The sequence below is a fragment of the Schistosoma haematobium genome, chromosome 5, assembly GCF_000699445.3.
Source record: "Schistosoma haematobium chromosome 5, whole genome shotgun sequence".
NCBI classification, from domain to species: Eukaryota; Metazoa; Platyhelminthes; class Trematoda; order Strigeidida; family Schistosomatidae; genus Schistosoma; species Schistosoma haematobium.
The window spans coordinates 9,347,932-9,370,717 of NC_067200.1; the positions used below are offsets into that span (position 1 = coordinate 9,347,932).

Sequence of the window (22,786 nt, forward strand, 5' to 3'; positions counted from 1 at the left end):
GATGGATATTAGTATCAACTGTCCTGAATAACAAGACTGTAGCTCCAAACCTATATTTGGTCAAATCGGTTGTATTAAATTACAGGATAATAGGATAGACATAGAAGTAGGATAGATACACAATCAAGATATTCTAGTTTGATGCATTAGCGCATAAATATTAAAAGGTTAACCAATCCAGGATGTCATTGATTATTGGTCTAAGTCATTATACAACTGCAAAGTACTTGGCTTGGATTCGAGATGATTATCGTGATCAATGTTTGAAGGAAGTGAATGACATGAGTCCGTATTGGTTGCAGTGACAAAGATCCATTCACTTTCTATGGATGGATGGTTTATGTACAAAATTAATTATCAAACCATTAAACCTAACTTAACTAATTATCATAAGATAAAATCAACTGTCAACGAGTGATTGAGCATAACAATAAAATGGGGTATTTTTACAACTGCTATTTATATATTAAAAATATCCAACCATGATAATATGATACATTTAATAAGGTTATAAATGATTATGTAGTTAGTATTATCAGTCATATATTGATCTTATTTAAAAAACCATTAAAAACAAAAGAGGACTGAATAGCTGATTCGTCCTAGTATAGTACTCTTCAGAACTACACTCTCGAGATCCTACCACACGTTGCAGCACAAGACTTTCAGGTCTTACAACAAACACTGAACTATTAAAACCACTAAATCAGCATTCAATGCTGCAATTTCAGCATTAACATAATTTATCAAATCAATCTGTGATGATGCCCTGGTACGGCCGAGGGTGAGGAAAGTCCGCTCTACCCCTCGAAATGCTCTCATATGGCCACGTGTACACAGCCACTGCCAGGAAAGTCTTACTCACTGCCTTCTCGCGGCATTACCGTTGTTTACGGAATTGAGAGGACAAAAAGCGAATGTCCAACGCTTCAACAGGGTTGGCGGATACGGAGGATCCATCTAGGGGAGTTGGAAAACCCTGATTCCAAACCAATGGTGAACGTGGGCTCCAGTATCCTGAAGGAACAAATGGCGTATGGACCAATCGTTGGTCACCGGCTACCATGGGACTGAATCTCTTGACATTGCTCCACTGCCTTATGGATCAGACCTTGAGGTCGAGGGCTCCGGGCATGGCTTCCTAAGGAAACCACCTGTTTCGGTCTGGGCACCCGGGTAGTATCACAGCCTACATATAAATCAAGTGACTAATGTGGGGCATATGTTTTCGTTGCCTTTTTGTACCAATATTAACGTGTTCAAATAAATAAATAGAATATATAATACTTAAAAATTAAAATAACTTCCATAACATTTTTTCAAATTTTATGAAACAAACCAATAAACTTTCGGACATATAATTATCTCGATAGTTGGAATCATGAGTCAATTGGAGCTAGACCACTATGAGAAAACTGGAAGTACTGGATTGCCGTTTCGTCCTAGTATGGGGCTCCGCAGCAGTGCGCATTCACGATCCCGCCCCACGAGGTCCAAACCCAGGACCTATCAGTCTCGCACTCCAACGCTTAACAATTAGACCACAGAGCCGACCGGCATCCAACGGTGTTAATGTCTAACTTCAACCAATCCACGAAATTGCACCACCGTACACCATTGTCTTCAGTGAGCTGATATCTCACAACAGACCTGGTTGAACTCCACTGGTAACGGCTTCTCACTAGAACTCCGGGAAATGCCTCTTGAAGTCAGTCACTAGTAAACAGATGATTATTGTCATGCGCACTGTTACTAAGTAGTCCCATACTAGGACGAAACGGCCGTCCAATGCTTCCAGGTTTTCCATGATGATCTAGCTTCAATCGACTCATAATTTCAACTATTGAAATTTCTAAAATCTCCACAAAATCCCTTCTGAATATAATTATTTTAAAATCATTCAACAAACAAATAAATAAACAAACCCAAAGATTTCCTTACTTTAATCTTTCCGTCATTAATAAGCATTAAAAAATTAATTAAATTATTTTCATCAAATAATAAAGAAGATGATGAATAGTGATTTGATAAATATACAAATAATTCATGTGTAACAGGATTTAAAACAATGAAATTTGGTACAGTTATTGTTCTCATAGCTAAATTCTCTAAACTTTCTATATCATTAGTCCATGCTAATTGAAAATAGCTAAATTAAAAAAGAGAAAGAAAGAAGAAAAGAATTTAAAGCAAAAAAAACACAAGTAAATGAACAAAAATAGATGACTTAGACGAGACTATAATCTATGAATGATCTTTGAGCGACGCCAGACTGACCTTGAGAGTGTCCACCAAATAACTAGGATCAAATGAGGGCTATGAAATATTGTGAGGGATTCAAATTATGATTTATAGTTGATGGTTAAGGTTAGAAATTAGATTTATGGTTTTCATCACGAACTGACATCAGCTATAATGATAAGATTCCATTTAGTCAAATGGATGAGTGAATTTCGCGACAAAATCCGAAACGTTTTATCTTATACTTGATTGGTTCGTCCATAAATTATAGTCTCGCCATGATTTTTTTTAATTTGATTAATATTTCATGATATATGTTCATACTGTAAGGATTTTATGAAGTTTCAGTGTGAATATCAACACTGAAAGACAGACAATTACATCTACCTGATGAGTGTCCATTAGTAATCACGATTCATTTATTTGATAAAGGCAGTCTATCTAAACTTCTCGGATAACTGTTTAGGTAAATATCTCGAAAAAATTCTCTGTTTAAGGTTTATTTTAAGTGAATAACTCTAAATCACGAACTGATATTAGGTAGATCATCATTGAATACCTGGAAGCATTGCACAGGATCCTCGTTTTATTATGGAACCATGTTAAGTGTGAGACAGTTATCCACTGCAGGCAATGAATTAGTATTGCGTAATATTGTAAATTGACTAGAGTTAAACGTGTACAGATTGTGTTCACGCGTGAAACCGAAGGTTCCAGTTTCGATTCCTAGATGTGTAATGTTAAGAAGTCCTATACTATAAAGAAACGACCGTCCAGAGCCTTAGATTCTTAATGGTGGTCTAGCAAAGATCAATCAGTGATTTAAACTATGAAGATTTTACAATTTCCAAAAATCCCATATACTAACGATTAACTGGACGTTGGTTAAATCGTAAGATTTATTCATTCACTACTCGCTTTTATTAAACATTTACAACCTATCGCTATATAATAATTATTGTAAAGCGGAACAACATTCACAACGTTAGAGAAAGCATCGACCTATAACGCTATACAAATATTCTACACAACACTTCTCAGTCTACCATCCATATACAACGTAGAACCTGACACATGTGCATCGGTTTAAGTTGTAACATCACATCAACACGACGTTCCATAGTATAAGTATTAAACGTTGTGAATAGAAGATAATGATTCTAGAAGAAAACATGAATTAGTGGAATAAAAACGTCTTATGAGATAGTTAAGAAACTTAGAATCCAGGGGAAGACAAAGAGTGAATGGATCCACGCTATCGCGAATGATTCTGAACCATGCCGCCTATAGACACGAACCACTGATTATCAAAATCGCGCGTACCCCAACTAGATAGTCAGCATCTACCTACACAGCTCAGTTAAACAATCAATGACTTCATGGACTGATAGTACATCTTAGTTTGTCAGCTTCTAACTCCCATCCAACTTACTATTGCACCAGTAATCACCACTTGTTGAGGTAGGTGGTGACTGAATATACGTAATACATGACTCAACCACCTAATTCAATGAAGATTTACAACTTCATAAACTGATTTGTCAACTCAACCTAGTATTTTATGCGCAACCTCAAAACTGCTTACTCGATTGTTCCATGAAACCCAAGCACTGTTGCAAAGAGGACTATGGTCAAAAATATGGACCAATAAATTCTAACTCAGTGTACTAAAGATAATGCGCTTGATGCTAAACCCAAGGATGCTGAAGTCTATAGGTTATTTTCAGACTGAGAGTGTAGCCATTCTATTTCTCCTTAATTTTCGATCATTCCCACTCTAAATTAATTTGTGATGAAAACTTTTTTTAACACTATTCTAATTCATCGCAACTCACACAATTAAACAATTAACATAATTGGGTATAATACACTTACCGTATTATATGCGGTAGACGTTTAAGAGCTAAGTTCCTCCCGAATTCCAATACCCTGAATTTATAATAATAGAAATATTAGTTTGATAGAATCAGTAACAAAGTTACATTACATTTATTGATAATACATTTGGACAACGTGTTAGTATGCATTACCTATTAATAACGTATAGACTTGATGCTAAGTGGGCAGAGATAGATTGCCCATTTGATCAGGTCACTTAATTACAGAATTCGCTTATTGATAATTTACGTTATAATCGGACAGGTACTGGAAAATTTGAACTTTTGGAACTGCCCTACCTGGAATTAATTTATTATACATTTGTTCTTTAATTATTAAATAATCAAAATAATTGTATTTTTATATTCTCATGCTTGTAAGCTTTTTCCTGATGCACAAGCTGTTATTGTACGTCATCCCTTTCTCAAGTTACTGTTAATTTATTACGAATCTATCACTCAGTTCTATTTCACTTATGGTGTAGTTATCCTGTTATTGTAATTTCTTAACTATATTGATATGTGGTCAAGATTTTACTCTCTATATTGTATGCGCTTTGAGATATGATTGAATTGAGTACAACAGACAAATAATCGGCTTCCTACTTTTGTCTTCTGAATGGCCACTGAGTGAGAAGGAACTCAAAGATTAATAAGTCCTATTGTAATGTGATAATTGAATTCATGAGTCTACTGAAGCTAGACCACCATGGGAAACCTGAAAGCACTAGACGGCCGTTTCATTCTAGCATTGGATTCCCCAGCAGTGCGCATCTATTATCCCGCCTCGCGAGATTCGAACCCAGGACCTATCAGTCTCACGCGCGAGCGCCTCACCACAAGACCGCTGAGCCGGCATTCAACGGTGTTAATGTCTAACTTCAAACAATCCACGAAATTGCGCCACCGTCCACCACTGGTAGGTCCTGGGTTCGAATCTCGTGGGGCGGGATTGTCGATGCGCACTGCTGAGGAGTTCCATACTAGAAGAAACGGCCATCTAGTGCTTCCAGGTTTTCACAGTGGTCTAGATTCAATTGACTCATGTATTCAATTATTAAATTACTACAATCTCCACAAAACCCTTCTCTGATTAAGTCCTATGGTCTTGGGTGTTATTTATCGGTTGGTTTCTCAATTGATATCTAAAATCAATAATTGGAATACTGGTTAGATAATATAACACAATATCGATTAGCATCACAAGTCATAACAGTTCACCTTATCCCAATCTACCCGATAACCTTCTCTTGATCACTAACACAAATGACCGTGAACAATGATCAGGATCTCAGTACCTATTGATGGTTGAACACAATATAATTTATTCATAGTACCCGATCAGAAAATTCAATGACGCACATGATCATATACATATAAATCAAGTGCGTAATCACAGCTTGTCACAAATAAGAAATAACATACAATCTGTGTATGACTAGGTTGTTTATGGTCTAAAACTGAACAACAAGTATAAAATTAATTAACTGTCAATTAAAAGAACCGTAAAACATATAACAAAAGTTAATAAAAGAAGTGGAGGCTTGCCGTAAGAGCAAAATAAAAACATCATAACTCAAGGAATTAACAAATGCACAAGATATATATATATATATATATATATATATATATATATATATATATATATATATATATATATATATATATATATATATCAGCTACAACGTAGGACCAGGCACATATGAGCATCGGTCCAGGTTGCCATACCGCATCAGCACCAATAATAATAATAATAATAATAATAATAATAATAATAATAATAATAATAATGGTAGTGGTAATAATAATCATAACCTTCAAGTTTTTTTTAATATTTACCCCTTTTCTTTGAAATCCACTTTCTTTTGTGCATCAATCCATACTACTTATTAATATTTAGTAACCCGTTTCCTTTCTGAAAACTTTTGAGCAACCAGTGTAATGAATACCTGTCATACAATTTTTACGGATATTAACGTAAAGTGATAATATTCCATTTATTTATGATTTTGATCGCGTTTTTTTAATGCTTGCGACAGATGATCTTAATTTTAGTGTATCTGTTGAACTTTGGTTTTATTGTAAAAATCTAAATACTTAGTTGTTCATCGTTCTTATTCTAACATTGTTTGTTGACGTCATTTCGACACGGCTATTAGCTGTCATATATCATATCGTAAATTGCTATAAATAACTCTATGTATCCACTTTAGGAAACATTCTTCTCTGGTTGTACATGAACTTATCAAAAAATGTTGACATCTCATAAGTTGAAGTTCTTACTGTATTCCATATAATTTCGTAATTATAGAACCGTCCTTACAAATAATTTTGTTTTACCTTGCCGGATTTGACGTGTCAATCAATTGTGTGGTTGAAGTCTCGATAAGGAGTTAACAATAATAATAATGGTAAAATAGATTAAAAAACGACAATCACTAATAGTATTATTCACATTTAAAGGAATATATTAATCTAACTGTACGAATGTACACATACGTTAAAACAGTTCTACTGTAACACCGCTGAAACTTGGAGAACTATAAACATAATAAAAAAATATACAGGTATTTAAAAACAATTGTCTACTCAAGATACTCGATGTCTGTTAGCCGGATACCGTCAGCAACAACGTGCTGTGGGAGAGAACAAACTAACTTCCAGCTCAAGAGGAAATTAGAAAAACACGTTGGAGGCGGATAAGACATACATACATCATCAAACTGAATCGCGAGACAAGTCCTTACTTGGAATTCTGGAAGAAAAGAAGACCAAGGAACACATTGCGTTGGGGATTGGAAGTAGACATAAAAAAATGAATAGCAAGTAGAAAAAACTGGAAAGGATTCCCCAGAACAGAGTCCGATGGAGAATCCTGGTGGGCGGCCTATGTTCCACCACGACAGATAATAGGCGTATGTAGGTAAGTAATCCACACATAACAAACATTCAGTATAAAAATGTTCTAAATGAATCCAACTAGAAAATTATTGAACAATTTCTAGTCTACGGTTAATTCTACAAACACTAAGTAACTTGTAAATGCATAAATCAAGTCTATTACCAATCATTTAGAACAATGAAAAGCGATAGCGACCGATCACCATAATTGTGAAAAAAACGTAAAGAAGATAATAATTCACCAAAAAGATGATTATTATAGAGTCCATACGATTAAAGGAGTGACATAGGAGATTACCTTATTTTTTATCAAAGAAAAATACAAACCAATTTAAATGTTTAATTCACCTAGATGGAGAACTCTTTTCTATTAATTGATCAATAACAAATAATCCAAGTAAACGATAATTTCGATATGATTGTACTGGACTTGTATTTGAATGTAATGATTGTTGAACTACTAAATCATCGTTACTACTACTTCTACTATTATCGTCTGTAGTATTAGTACTAGTAGTATTATGATTATGATTTTGAATGTCCAATAATTCATTCGATGCAAATTCCCACCAATCAGAATGAGATAATTTCGGAAATCCCGGCTGTCGTTCACGTAACGTCCATAATATTAAATCCTGATATAATTCCGCCGTATTATTTGTTAGTTGGAAATTTTTATCTACATGATAATAATAACAATAATAATACTCAAAAAAATGATGGGAACAAAATTGATTTTTTTTTTACTGACTCGAGTTTTCCCGATTAATCTCTCTCACTTTATTGGAGTGTGTGTATAACAGAATACTTTATTTTAAAAATTATGACGTGATTTACGTCACGAATCGATCTTAGACAACCAATGAAGACCAAAGAGCACTGGACAACCGTTTTGCTCTAGTACAACACCCTCCTCAACAGTACACACACTCATGAGTACATTGGGAATCAAACCCGGGAAATTTACATTTCGTTGTTAACACCTAACCGTTAGAATCAATGGGTCAACATCGAGTGGTACAATTTCACCTTCAATTAGTGTTCGAATTATACTAGTGGACGCTAACCGAATGATTCTAATGGTAGATGTTCGCTACAAGATCTGAAACTTTTGGCTTTAATCCTTTGTGGTGTCGTATATGAGCATTACTTAGTAGTCCTATACTTAGATGAGATAGCTATTTAGTGCTCCGTCGTATTCAGTGGTGCCAAGCATGAGTTTAACGTGTGACAAATACTACCGACAAATCATTATTATATTGTAGATACATTTCATTGAGGAACTTCAGTAAACACAAAAACTAGTCCTATAAATCAATCACTCGTAACAAAATCAATATTATATTGTCTAATTCTTAGCGCTAACTAAATTCTAGCAATTAATTTATAACATGATTACTACTAAAAGGGAGCAATTACTGTGTAAACATTTGAATACCCCAAAAGGTTATTTACGGCTCGAATACATCAATGTAATAGCTTCCATAATTGAGACACTGTTAGATGATCCATATTTAAATCATATGATGAATATCAGTGTCGTCTATCTATCACCATAAACCATCACATATAACATACTAAGAAATATTTGAATAAGAATGTTAAACTATTAATCAGCAATTTTGATAATGTTAACAGGACCGACCCTAACTATTGCATATTTCAATTAAGCTCAAATTTGGATACTCTGATTAGTCCATTATCTCAACCAATCAGCACCATGAGATGAATAGAGAAGAAGTCCATAGATTATTGTGTAAATTTTATATAAATTATAATTTTTATGCCACAGTAGCGTATCTCCTCGGGTTCTTTGAAGTAAACATCGTTCTCTATCAATTCTTATTCTGATTTGGGATTTATTTATTTATTTTAACACATAGATATTCGTACAAGGAGGCACCAAATACATATGCGCCACACATAACTCATTTGATATGTGTGAGGGCTGTGATACTGCCCAGGTGCCCAAACCGAAACAGGTGGTTTTCTTAGGGAACCACACCCGGAGCCTTCGACCTCAAGGTCTGATCCACAAGGCAGTGGAGCAACGTAAGGAAATGAATTCCCATGGTAGCCGGTGACCAACGATTGGTTCATACACCATTTGTTCCTTCAGGATACTGGAGCCCATCTGCATCATTGGTTTGGAATCAGGGTTTTCCAAATCCTCTAGGTGGACTCTTCATGTCCGTCAACCCGGTTAAAGCTCCGGACATTCACTTTTCGTCCTCTCAACTTCGTAAACAACACCCCCGCCACGAGAAGGCAGTGAGTAGGACTTTCCTGGCAGAGGCTATATACGCGTGGCCATATGAGAGCATTTCGAGAGGTAGAGCGGACTCTCCCCACTCTCGGCCGCACCAGGGCATTTGGGGCTCTTGATTTGGGAGTCCAAGAGATCATAGGCAGATAATGATGATAATCACCCAGTCCCACTGCATATATACATATATATAAACTTTTGGAGTTGAGGCACAAAATAATGAAGGATAGAATACACATTCCACAAGGCATATCCTTAAAATTTCATGAATGTATAGAAACTAAGATAAACAAAGAGAGAACAATCAAATGAACCAAAAACAACAACAACAACGATTAAATGAACTTACTTGAAAATAGACCAGGATAAGAATAAACTTGAGAATCTTTAAAAACTAAAATCTCTGTAAATATATCATTGGATGATTTCAAAGTTTCAATGTAAGGCTATACAAGCATTTAAGTTTCATGTTTTTTTTATAGAGATATAAAAGAAAAGAAAAATTTAAAAAGAAAATATTTTAGTGGGGAAATTTAAATGTTAATTGTGTTAAATGAATAAAACTTGGTAACGCAATATAAAAAAGTAGCTTATTTGGTTAGTTATCAAGCTTTCGCAGCTGGGTCTTCACTACACAGATATGAAGAGTTTGTAGTTACAAGATCATAGATAATGAACTGAACCTCCTTAAGAAAAATACTTATCGAAAACGGGTATCTATAGTTATTTACTGATAAGAACATAAGACTTAAACATTCCAAAACACAAACAGCCTCTATACTAAAGAAAACTCAATTTTAAAGTTGATACAGCTACAGACATCTTGAGAAGTAGGATTTCTAACTCTCTAAACAGGACGTTATTCATAGCAACTTGACGATTAGATTTCTCCAACTGGCCTATGTTCAGTAACAATCTAAAGGACAAATCATTTCATCTAACTAATTCCATGTGCATTTATCAATTTACCTTTTCATATGGAGCCAGGTATATAAGTCGTTAGATGTGCATTTTATCCAAAAGAATTCAAGAACATTACCATATTGGCTGAAAAGAGGTGAAAATGGTTCGTTAAGAAATTTCATAATTGAACACCTTGTGAATGCAGGTTATTCGATCAAAATAGAATCTGCGTTCTAAGTCATATAAAAGTTAAGTAGAAAGCTACCCAAGGCAGTTAGCTTCCAACTTCTTGATATTTTCAAAGCATTTGCTATGCATTTAAAAAAAAAACAGAACTATGTATACAAAAGAAACAACCTATTTTTCTACCATGGTCTTAATCTCCTGTGATTTTTTTCTACTTTTCTTTTCTCACAACCATCTGCTTTCCTTCTATTTTCTTCTCCATAGAACTTGACTTTGGAAAAAAAACCTCAGTCACATGAAGGCAGTGGATAGGACTTTTATGATAGTGATGGTAAATGCGTGGCTGTATGAGACCATTTTGGGAAGAGGAGCAGATTCTTGCCACCTCAGTTTTACCAGGGCATTTTAGGTGCAAAGTGGACTCAAGCAACAGAGTATGAATCTCCACATCATTCTAGATACCTTTTTGCTGATGAATGTTGTAACATTCACTAACAAACATAAAACAGTGTGTACGAAGCTTTCTATCAATTATCACCAACTGTTTAATATTCGAAACTGTAAAAATAGATAAATTAACTAAAATTCAACTTTATGTTTAGTGTTAACAACTTACTATTCGATAACATGTGTTTGAATTTTCATTTAAAAAGTCAACATAGGTGTAGCAATATTATGTCATGAGATACGGTTATTGAAAGTAGAAAATACATCTGACTGTTTCGAGAAACATTATTATTCTTTGAAAATTGAAGATAAATTGACCAGAGTTTATTAATGTGTATGAAATCCTCACTTACAAAACCGTTAAACTGTGAACTAAAGCTAAAAACTTTCCATTGTGAAGCTCAAATCCTCAAGGAACGGCTAAAAATATTGTTATGAATATACGTTTATGTACGTTTTTGATAAGTTGGCGAGCAAACAAACTCGACAGACAACCCTAAGAGTTCGGGTGAAAAGCCATGACTAGTGAAGTTCAACAATTTCAGGTTTGAAGCAGTTACTTATTAGTGGTATTTTATTATGGTTGTGGAATATTGTGAATTGACTGAAGTTAGAAATGAAAACCAATAGATCCCGGTTTTCTGGTCTAAAAGTTAAACGATCACCATGAGACCTGAAGGTCCCAGATTCAGTCCCAGGTTAGATTGTAGACGAGCACCACTGGAAAGTCCTACACTAGGACGAGACACATGTTCAATAATTCCTGATTTTTGACGGTTATCTACAATCAATCCATGATGTAAACTATGAAATACAATAATCTTCACAAAATCCCACACTGTATGGTAAACTTGTCTAATATCTAATGTAATAAAATACTGATGTAACAAGTGAGTTTCCATACCATATACTACCATATTACAACTGATGACCAAGATTATATTACCAGTAGACTGAATACTTGATCGACAAGCTATACATGGAGTGCGGGAGTCACTTTATACCAGATACACGATTCAGGACCAAATATAGCGAACTAAAGTATAGACATTATACATTTAATGGTCAATAAGTCGAGTTTCTCTCAGTTCACACTCAATGGTCAATCACATTTTACTTTTTTCGGGATATATTAATGACTGTGATACGAAATAATTTGTTAAATTATATATCTTTAACCTCATTCTTCCTTTATTTTATTGAAAAAAGGAATATACAAAGAAAAACAATGGTAAGATTGAACAACCCAGTAGGAAGTGATAATTTTTGGAATCATTCACTTTTTTCTGTCTCTCTAAATATTCCGATACGCCCAGATTATATAGTAAATAAACAAAAGAATAAGGATGATATGTATGACAAAACAAATGCTTAGGTAATGATTAAAACCGAACACTTGAGCTATAGGTAAATATTATTATTATTATTATCACTATTATGATTAGTATTGACTCATTAACCAGACACAAGTTAGTATACTTGGCTTTCAGTCACAATCTAAATGTACGCACTAATAAAACTAACCAATTACCTAAGTCGAAGTAGGTGGAGAGAGGGGTTCGAGAACCTGAGACTTAGGGATTAAAAGGTGAATGTTTTAGCCATGAAGTCATGCCTCCGATAAGTAAATAAATGCATAATGTGGTAAACAATGCTTGATAAATTACTTAATAGTCATATATTACCATTATTATTACTAATCGGTTCACATAATTTCACAACAACAACTTATTGATGGTCGATATGTACACAGGTTAATACATTCATTCCTATCATAACCTACGTGAAATAATGATAAATAAACAAAGTTGGTAACCTGAGAAAAATTACCGACTAGTTGAAAAGTCAGTGACAACGATATTTAATCATGAAATAATGTAGTATACAAAAACATTATAGATGTTGAGATTAGTTCAAATAATAAATTTGATATAGGTTAGGCTGGTCATTCATCCACTTACTTTTATTCAATATCTATATCCAATTGTTCAAAACTTATATTGCATGTAATTCGATGCTAAAATTCTGACAACTTCACCCAAAATAATATGAACTATTTTTACTAACTACTGATGAATCATGTGGTCTGTGCGCTGATATTTACCAATCAGTAATGAGTAATTGAATAATTTAAGGTTTTTGGGATGTGTATTACGTAGGCTTAGTTACCATCTATCACAACATAAAGCGCTGGGTGATATCGGAGAAAGTTAGAAAAAAGCTAGTGTTTGATCATGTTTACTAACACTAATAACATCACTTTGGTATTTTTACCTTGATGGCCTTATCTTAGAATCCGGATATAGTGTGGTAATTTAAGCTGATCCCTATTTGGTTCCTACAATGTTTATGATTGATCAAGTGAAATATGAGCTTTTAAGAACACCAATACATATGTTAAAAACTAATGAATTGTTACTTTCATTCAAAAGTCACTAATTACGCATATTTGACCAGCTCGTGGACTAACGTTTGGTATTGTTACAACCTCAACTCAGCCCTCTCGCACTTTAGCAAATTAAAATTTATCTGAAGAGCTTTGTTTGATTAATAGGTTGTATTCAGTATGGATTTATTTCATTTGATGTACCACTGAGAATTAGGAAACCTTGAAATCCTGTTTCGTTGTAGTATGGGACTTCTCATTAGTGTATAACTTCCTATTGAATTACAACACAGTTATTTTAATGGTCAAGTATTGGAAGCGAGACTTAAAGGTTTTCGGTTCGATTGTTGGTAGAATCATATGTGAGCACTTTTGAAGAGTCCCATACTAGGACGGAATAGTACTTTAGTAATAACTGATTTTCGATTATATCATAACTGAGATCAATCGGTGATGAATACAATCTACAATTAATTAAATCTAGTTAAAAACGAAAATTTCACCATAAACATATATGTTTGGAGATTTAAAACATTTAACAAATAATTTTATATAGCTTACAGAAGTGATAACTGATAACGAACCGCTGAAAAACCATGAGAATATACGTAATTGCTCAGCTACTTGTAGAAATGTTTTCTTGATATAAATAAGAACCAAAAGTAATGAAAAGTTAGACGTGAAAAAAGAAAGATACAAATATACAAGGACAATACTTGACACTTTCGCTTCACTATGATATACTAATTCTATGGATAACATCCTGTGTAAATCGGTTATGAAATGTAAGATGAAATAGTATATGATTTCAATAATCTAGAAACACTTTATAATTGTAATTATTTAACATTGAAAGAAGAAAAACAATACCAGTTAAATATATCACACAAGAATTCTCATCATACATACTGTTGATTAGAGTTGGAAGTGTATACTATTGCATCCTAACCTAATAGTAAAGCGCTTATTACAAGGTCTAAAAAAAGATTATGAGTTCAATCCGTAGTAGAGTCGTGAGTGAGTGTTACTAAGGGATCCTATACACTAAGACAAAACATGGTCGATAGCATTCGATCTGCACTAAATAAGGACTTGACACACATGACATTGATCACCACCCAGTGATCAATCAATTGTGATTACATCTCAGTCCTACAGGAGGTCAGTCGCGGCCCGGATAGCTTAGTGGTAACGTCTCTGACTGTGGAGCTGAGTGATGCGGGATCGAACCCGCCAGGGAGCACCAGTTCCCTCAAGATTACAGGTACACCTTGCTGACGAGTGACATGTAGCACGAAACCCGGGCCCAGGGTTTCCTGTCGACTACCTCCAACCACCATCTAAAGACAAGACATATTTCCAGTCCGCACTGATTTTTAAAAGTACCTAAAGTTAGATAAAATTCTTGTGACAAATACCACATATCACAAATATCAAGGTGTAAAAACAGGCAGAAATTAAAAATAAGAGAGAAAGAATCAGATTACTTCCTATTAAACTTATTGTTAATTGTTTTTAAGATACTAGAACACTGAATAAGTAACGCTGATATTACGTGCAGGGTACTAGACAGAGACAAAAAATAGATTGGTGAAGTGAATATTAATTGTGGAAAGATGGTTCAGTGGTTAAGACTTTCGACTTCCAGTCACTAAGTTGCACATCTGAACCACGCTCCATCTGCTTCGGTTTAGGCACCGAGGTAGTATCACTAGCCCTCACACTTTAGTGTGATTTGAAGGCAGGTACATTAGTCTTTGCCTAGTAAGTGACTTGAATAATAATATAGAACAGAGTGGAATACTGATGAGTCAGGATTCAATGGTATATATATCTAATTTCAACCAATTCGTGATATTTCGCAACTCTCTTCTATCGCCTGAAGTGAGTGATTGTTTCATATCCGATTGAACTCAAACAGTCATGGTTTCCAAAATTGTCCAACTTAGACTGGTTCGTGACCTCAAAAACATTTAGCAATCCCAACGGACCACTATACTGACAATAATAGTAATAATAATGTCACTAATAACCACAGTAATAGTATTATCGTAGAATGAAATCATCATGCAACTTTAATAGAGAGGGAGTTCTGAACCTAATAATGATCGCATCTTTGGTAATAAGCAATAAATCTCAATTCATACAATGTCGCTGAACACACTATGAAACCAATGAGTATGTAAAGATCAATGTTAAGGTTTCAAATTTTTGAGAATGCGTTTTCACAGCACAATCAAGAAGCTCTTATATAACTTATTACGATGCATAGGCTTTGTTATGTGAACGTATATTGATAGACACAGTTCACGGTAATATAAAACGATAGTGTTTTTTCGCAACTTTGAACAAACAAATGTTAGACCGTCATTGAAAACCTGGAAGCATTGGACGTCCGTATCTTCCTAGTATGGAACTCCGTAGAAGTGCGCACCCACGACCCCGCACACAGGAATTGAACCCCAGACCTTCGGTTTTTGGTGTGTCCTCCAGGTTATGTGCTTCAGTGTTAGACGACTAAAGCCAATTGACAGAAAGACTCGAATCCAGATTCTAACAAATTGAAACTCGTGAATTCCTTTCCAATCGCCTTCAAAAGACCACATTGCAACTTGATCGATCAATCAGTAGCTTTGAAAATCAACGAGTAATCATGATGAAGATTGAACATTTCTGTGTCACTGTGACGAATTCTGAAACTACCATCACCTACCATCTCTAGCCATTGGTTACGAAAAACCGCGCGGACCTCAACCAAGTAGTCTGAGCATAGCAACATGGCACAGTTCAACGATTAATCATTTTATGGACAGATCCTACATCATCGTTTGTTCATCCCTAGTCTCCTTACTCCGACGCTAGCCAGTATTTTGAGTCGGACATATTTACTACATTTCCCAATCACCTCGACCGATAAAGATTTGCAGCCCTGTCAACAGATTTTTCGTTTTTTTCGGTACCCAATGTTCAACCCCAAGTAATGACCTTAAATATACCCGGACAACACTTCAAAAACACCTATGACTAAATACTTACACTAGGAACGTCCTCTACACCTAGAGGTTCTATTTCATAGCCATAGGTTAAAACAAGATAACTACTAAGCAGTATCGTCCTCCCCTAAATGAGACTCCGAAGATAGGCAAAGTAAAGATGTTACATAATACTGTTTCGTCATTGTCGACACTGTTATAATCAATGGAATTATGTTTGATTAATAATATGCTCTTTAATTAAAAAAGTATAAGATCTCTTACGACCAAAACATATGATAAATATTCACCAAATCTTACCTCTAAAATAGAATTAGCTGGTTTAATTAGGAAGAAAAATGGTTCATCTGAAGATAATTTTTTTAAACGTTCTTCAAATTCATGACTTCCTTCAAAATTCTTTACTGCTGGTCTATGGAGAGAAAAGAAAGCACTTTAAAATAAAAATGTAGAATATAATTAAACCATAATTTTAGGAAAAAACGGCGACAGTCAATCAGTACAATGGTGTGGACAATAACTAGCTAATTACTCGAAATATTTCTCGGAGAGTGAACTTACTGGCTTTTGTATCGTTAGATACCTGTGGATTTAACTCACAAGAATCAACTGTTATCTATGGCTTCAAGTTAATTATCATCCTTTTAAAAGCTGACGACCAGACAAAGGTCTCTCATTCACGTCACTAATAGAAAAAAATAGACAACTGGAGAGAAGTTGAAAGCCAAGGAAGTACTCCATTAAATTCGTCCATTCAACGTTTTAGTTGCGCTGTATGAAAGCAGTTTATCACGCTCATTTTTTCAGAAAGTTATTTAACTGCTCACATTTCAATCCCAGTATTCTTTTATAAGTCTAAGCAACAATCCGAAAGTAGTATATCTGTCATCCATTTTACTTTTTTGACTACCACTGCTCACGATCAAACCTCTGTATCATTTTTGAAGTACGCAAAGGTTAGTTTTCAAGTTCCTATTAACTCACTAGAAGTTAACAAAATGTGTAGACGTCTCACAAACTTTTTACTTAGAATATTTACACACGTCAAGGTTGATTTTTTATGACATTTAAACTTAATCCAGGCTGATACAAGTTAGATAGCGTGGTTATACTTCAATATAAGCGTCATCAATTCCACCTGCTGTGATTTTTCTGAGACTAACATTTCCTAAATAACTGCAACATAAGGAGATAACCTCTCTTGAAAATCTTGGACGGGAAACTAAATACTGATGCCCTTGTTAATATAAGAGTGAGACTGCAGGACCCAGAAGCTGATCATACATCAAGCAATTGTGACATTTATATGCTAACTAGTTTTCAAAGATACAATAATCTACAATTCTCGAACCCCAAACAAATAACTCAAGAATCAACACGAAATAAAAGTTTCAAGGCTAATTTGATCACATAAATCATGAGTTACTGATTATTAACAACCTTGAGGTTGAAAATTAGTTATGAATGACGCTTCATTAGTCAGATCATAAAAGAGTAAAAATAAAGTATTAAAATCTACTGGAATTTTATGAAGAGTTGATTGATTTAAATGATTGCAGTAAACATCCAGCTTTACTGAACTTTTAAAGGTTAATTTCCAATGCTTCGCAACATGACGTTCATAATTACTGAATTGTAGGTTAACTCTTTACCCCCTCACATCACATCGCCATCACTCAGTTTGGGTAAAAGATAGGCATTATAAGATCTTAAGAACAATTTCACTCAGTCATAAATTTCGTGAAAAGAAGCCAACTACTTTTCAAAAAAAGTTAGTATCCCTTACGACTAAAGTGATTTGAGTGTGAAAATGTCATCATTTAAAAGCTAGATTTACAACTAACGAGAATCTGGGTGACAATATGAAATATTTGTGTTTAACCTTAATAAACCTACTTTAATCTTAATATCGGAAATGGTGATGTCTCAAAGTCCAACCAATCCATAGCTAAATACAAAAACTAATATTTAGAAAATAAATATAGCTAATAGCCGGGTAGTGAAGCGAACTATTAAACAAATTAAATTATATTGACCAGGGCAAGAGGAACAATTTGATGTTAAATTGTCAGTAGGATATCCTAGACCTAAGATTCATGAAAGTTGGTATCCGTCAGTAAAGTGTACCTACTATCCCGTGGAAACTAATATTCTGTGTGGCATTCGAACCTGTGTTACTTAGCGTTATAGTCTGAGACGTCACCATTAAGCTATACGGACCGCGATTGAGACATTTACGAGTAATTACTCATTGATTAGTGGCCAGTATCATGTCCGTCTGGTCTATAAACAACCTGTTCTTATAGTGAAACACGGAATTCAAACGAAACATTATGAGATTTCACTAACACATAGACACAAACAAAATCTAATAATTTAAGGCTATAGTATTTATAGATTAACAGACGTAAAATTGAAAAAGTAAACATACCCATTAGCTCTTTGCGCAAATGTAACAAGACCATGAACAGTTCGATCACCGATAAATGTATATGATACTGTGCCATTAATACTGAAATGATCAAAAATATATGAACACAAGGGAATTGAAAAGATTTAATCAATTACGACAATAAAAACGTAGAACCCGGTAAATATACATATCAGTTCAAGTTTTCAAACCACACCAACACAGAGAGATGAAACTATTAAGACAAACCCCAGAGTAGTAAGAGTAGTAATAGTATCATCAATAGTGATGGAAAAGATTGGATCTAAAAAAGAGAAAAGGCATAAGATGTCAGGACTCAGGTTTTAAGGGAAGACGACGAGTGGATGCACTTCTGCGATTACAAACGATTTCTATCTGTCATACAAACTTAGAGACCGACTTTGAAACTGCAGTCACTTTTTCTGGGATATTATCAATCCAAAATTGAAGAAATTTTGAAGTTCAGCAATATCAATAACCTTTGCAACCAGTAATCAAACTGTTCCTACTGTCGCCCAAGCAGTGACTTGATCCAGTCACTCTGGAAAAAACATACTCTAAATTGTCCTTCTGTCACAACTGAAACGACTTGAGAGTTAACTTGAAGCAAATATCACCTGAAATGAAAATTGCAGATCATCCCCGTTACTACTGTTATAACTTGACAAAAACACTAGTACGGCTAATCATCACAGCTATGGATACAACTGGTTACTTGATATTACATAACTGCACAAAGACTAATACGGTTCCATGCAAGACACCAGACAAACATTTACTATGCACCTACAACAAATCTACAACTGATCCAACCACTGATCAACCACTACGCCGAAGATAAATTTAGGTATATACGATTTTCGTTTCTGGTCAATACTGGACTTTAAACGTGTTGAACTGGATAGTATTTGATACATGTTAAAATCAATAAATTAACGCATGTATAAAATTTACAACATCAACAAATTAAACTGCTTTAACTAACAAATACAACTGAACTACTGAGTTATGTATATGCTTCTTAATAACATACACTTATTCGTCCCACATCTTATGTTGATGAAGAGTGACTAACTGATAATAAACTAGCCAATTAAGTAACAATATGAATAGGTCTTAAATACAAAACAGCAGCTATCTGAGTATTAGACTTTTTATGTAGTCAACGTGTATTCCAGTTTGTTAATTTTATACGTGAAAAATACACTAGGTTTTGAATGGATTTCTATGAACGAAACAAAAAGACAGATGAGTTATTAATTATTATGACAAATAAAATTATGTGCTCACTAATTACTAACTTTGAGAGAAGATTTCCGGAGTTCCGGTTAGAAGTCATGACCAATAGAGTTCAGTCACGCCAGATGTAAGGTACTCACCAAGGGCAATGGAAAATGGTCGCATATTACCGTGGACTGATTGGAGTCAGACTTGTGCACCACTGAATGCCGACTAGGCAGTTTTCAAGTTAAAAGTTAACTAGCAATCGAAAGCCCTGGGTTCGAGTCCTAGTCGCAGGGTCGTGGATGAGCACTACTGAGTCTCATACTAGGATGAAGCAGTCATCCAGTTCTCCTATATTTTTGATGATTGTCTAGCCTACATTAGTTCGTGATCCTAATAAAATCCAACAATTTCCACAACCACATAGTGATTAGGATTATATGAATTAAGTTTAAGATAAAAATCTTAAAACACACTCACTACTTAATTGTTGGGAAACCTCGCACATCGAACATCTTGGCTATTCCGGTGTATATTGTGGCGTCAAGTCTAGCAACTTTGATTGAAGGTTCCGTGTGAAGTAGTATCCTGCTGGCTTCTTCGTATGTACCGGCCAAACGGCGACAGAATCCACACCAAGGAGCATAAAACTAAAAGTTTTAAATCTATCTGTTGTGGGACAATTACCTGGACAAGCCAAGGACCCTTGTCAATAAACTCAATGAATCTAAAAAGTATTAATGTTTAATAAATTCAAATACTATATGAATACCTGCTATCCAGTTCGAATACTTCACATCTGACATCGAGTAATATAACTACAACTCAGTTAAGAGGTGAAATAGAAACAACCTGTTAATATCCAGAACACAGAAATCAGTATCATAAGTATGGTGTAGATCCAGTAGTTTGTAGTTTATAAGTGGTATATGATATCACTCAGAATAGTTAAAATAGCTTTATCCACTAATATCTCACACCTATCCAAACAAGAAGAACAAGAATAAAGCAAATCAACAGTCTATTTAGTACATTTAAATATGAACAAATTCACCTACAAAATGTGTATGTTAAATTTACGATTTCTGATATAAAGCGGTTAAAGTATTTACCTTCTAAACATAAAGGTGAGAATTAAAAATTCTCGTTTTCACAAGTCATGTTAGAGGTGTAAAAATATTAGTGCTATTGCAAAACCTGTGATTTATAGTCAAATATGCAAAGGTTTAATTGGTTACTTAGCAACTCACAGATATGTTTAGACTTCTGTAACTGCACAATTAAATTATAGCCACTTTTATCACACTCATGTGTAGCCTATTTTTGTCTTAGCACCTCTGTCCATATTATGTGTTATTCTAGCCATGTCAGGTACCTTGTGACATTCCTGTGTACTTCTGTTATCAATAACCTGAGTAATTATATTTATGTGCTTTTATATGGCCTTGCCTTATGTGCCTGTCATCTACGTTTCAAATGGTTATCTTTAATTTATAAATAGAACATAGAGGTTATCTGAAAAGCATTCCTCAAAGGTACTATCCCCGTACAGTAGTTCACAGGACTGCTTTCGAGCAACTGCGAAAGTTGCTGGCAACTTTTCAAAACGCTAACTTGACGCTGGCTACTTTTGACCAATTATAGCCTGTACCAATAATTGGGACTGTAATGTGACCAACCCAGTGCGGATCCATATGTCATTTAACCTTCTGCAAGGACGCCATTGAGATGTTTGTTTTGAATTACACATATCTGGACGATAATTTATAGTCAAAAAAGATTAAAATAATTAAGAGAACAAGAACTTAGTCGATAACTGATGCTCTATCGATACACAAATCGGTGTAAAATCACCTCAAATAAGATCATCATTGCTAGAAATAGCACAGGCCACTAAGCTTTCTGTCTTTTTCAAACTGAAGCTGAGACTGAAACTTATCACATCTTGCTTTCCCTGACACTTCAACAAAAAGTAATTCATATACTACGGTTTTCGAGGTCAAGCTTGACATTTACCTGCACTCTTTCGTAAAGACTAACTTTATCGCTAATTTATGGGCTGAAAACTACTTCATACTACATCTTAAATGGTGAATACTAACTTAATAGTTGAATCACTATCATGAGCCTGAAACAACAAAATTTCAGCATACTTTAAAACTATCTAAAAGTCAGTCCCCAAACTTTAGAACTATCCTAAGAATATCTTACGGCAAGTATATATATATATATATATATATATATATGGGGGGGAGAGAAGACGTAATTAGACTCAACATTGATAAAAGTCATACATTAAAATTCGAGGAAGAATTAAGAAAACAAAAACGGCCCACCACCGTAGGAAACAGGCAAATTTTCGGCTGTATTATATAAGTAAAAGTAAAACATTAGTGATCATAGACTTAATAAAACCCGTCAACTTATAATGAGGTTTCTAGAATGTTTCCAATGGATTATAGCGTTGTAGGATACAGAAACCTTTGTGATCGGTAGGTAATCGGAGAGAAGAAAACGTAATCAAGACGAATAGCCCACCAAGAATGAAGAACAACATAGGACGAAGAATACTAAGTCTAAGACCACCTATGTACATAACCAAAATACGCTATCAACAAGGTCACACTACGAACCAAGCGCTATAATTCGTCAAGGACGTACGGTTCGAATGATTCAAACGGTTGGGGACGGAATAGAAGAAGCTTTCGCTTAACGGGCTTCCGTGCCCAGTAGCATTGGATCATCAATATCTCCGGGCAGGAACCTAGGTATATCAGCGATAATAGGGGAAGAAGGAAATTGATAAATCATAGTAAGATATTATCCTTAGGCCTTAAGAATAGGTCATAATGCACAACAATCGATCAAGGCATAGTTTCGTTCCCGCTCTTTGATAAGAAATCTTCTGAGGGTAGCCTCTATGGGCGTGGT

The 22,786-nt window shown here is 34.7% G+C and overlaps 1 protein-coding gene across 1 annotated transcript; it reads right to left on the reverse strand.

Moving 5' to 3' along the window:
- Positions 1-1,484: 1,484 nt before the first annotated feature.
- On the reverse strand, positions 1,485-22,513 carry TMX3_2 (Protein disulfide-isomerase tmx3). The gene is made up of 12 exons (XM_051208362.1): positions 22,489-22,513; positions 20,708-20,835; positions 20,628-20,673; positions 20,543-20,582; positions 20,336-20,505; positions 18,632-18,712; positions 16,501-16,612; positions 13,769-13,846; positions 9,635-9,731; positions 7,368-7,698; positions 4,117-4,170; positions 1,485-2,149 (listed from the first exon to the last, which is right to left on the reverse strand). The coding sequence occupies exons 2-12, from the start codon at positions 20,739-20,741 to the stop codon at positions 1,897-1,899; spliced, it is 1,296 nt and encodes a 431-aa protein (XP_051064855.1). The 5' UTR covers positions 20,742-20,835; positions 22,489-22,513; the 3' UTR covers positions 1,485-1,896.
- Positions 22,514-22,786: the final 273 nt, after the last annotated feature.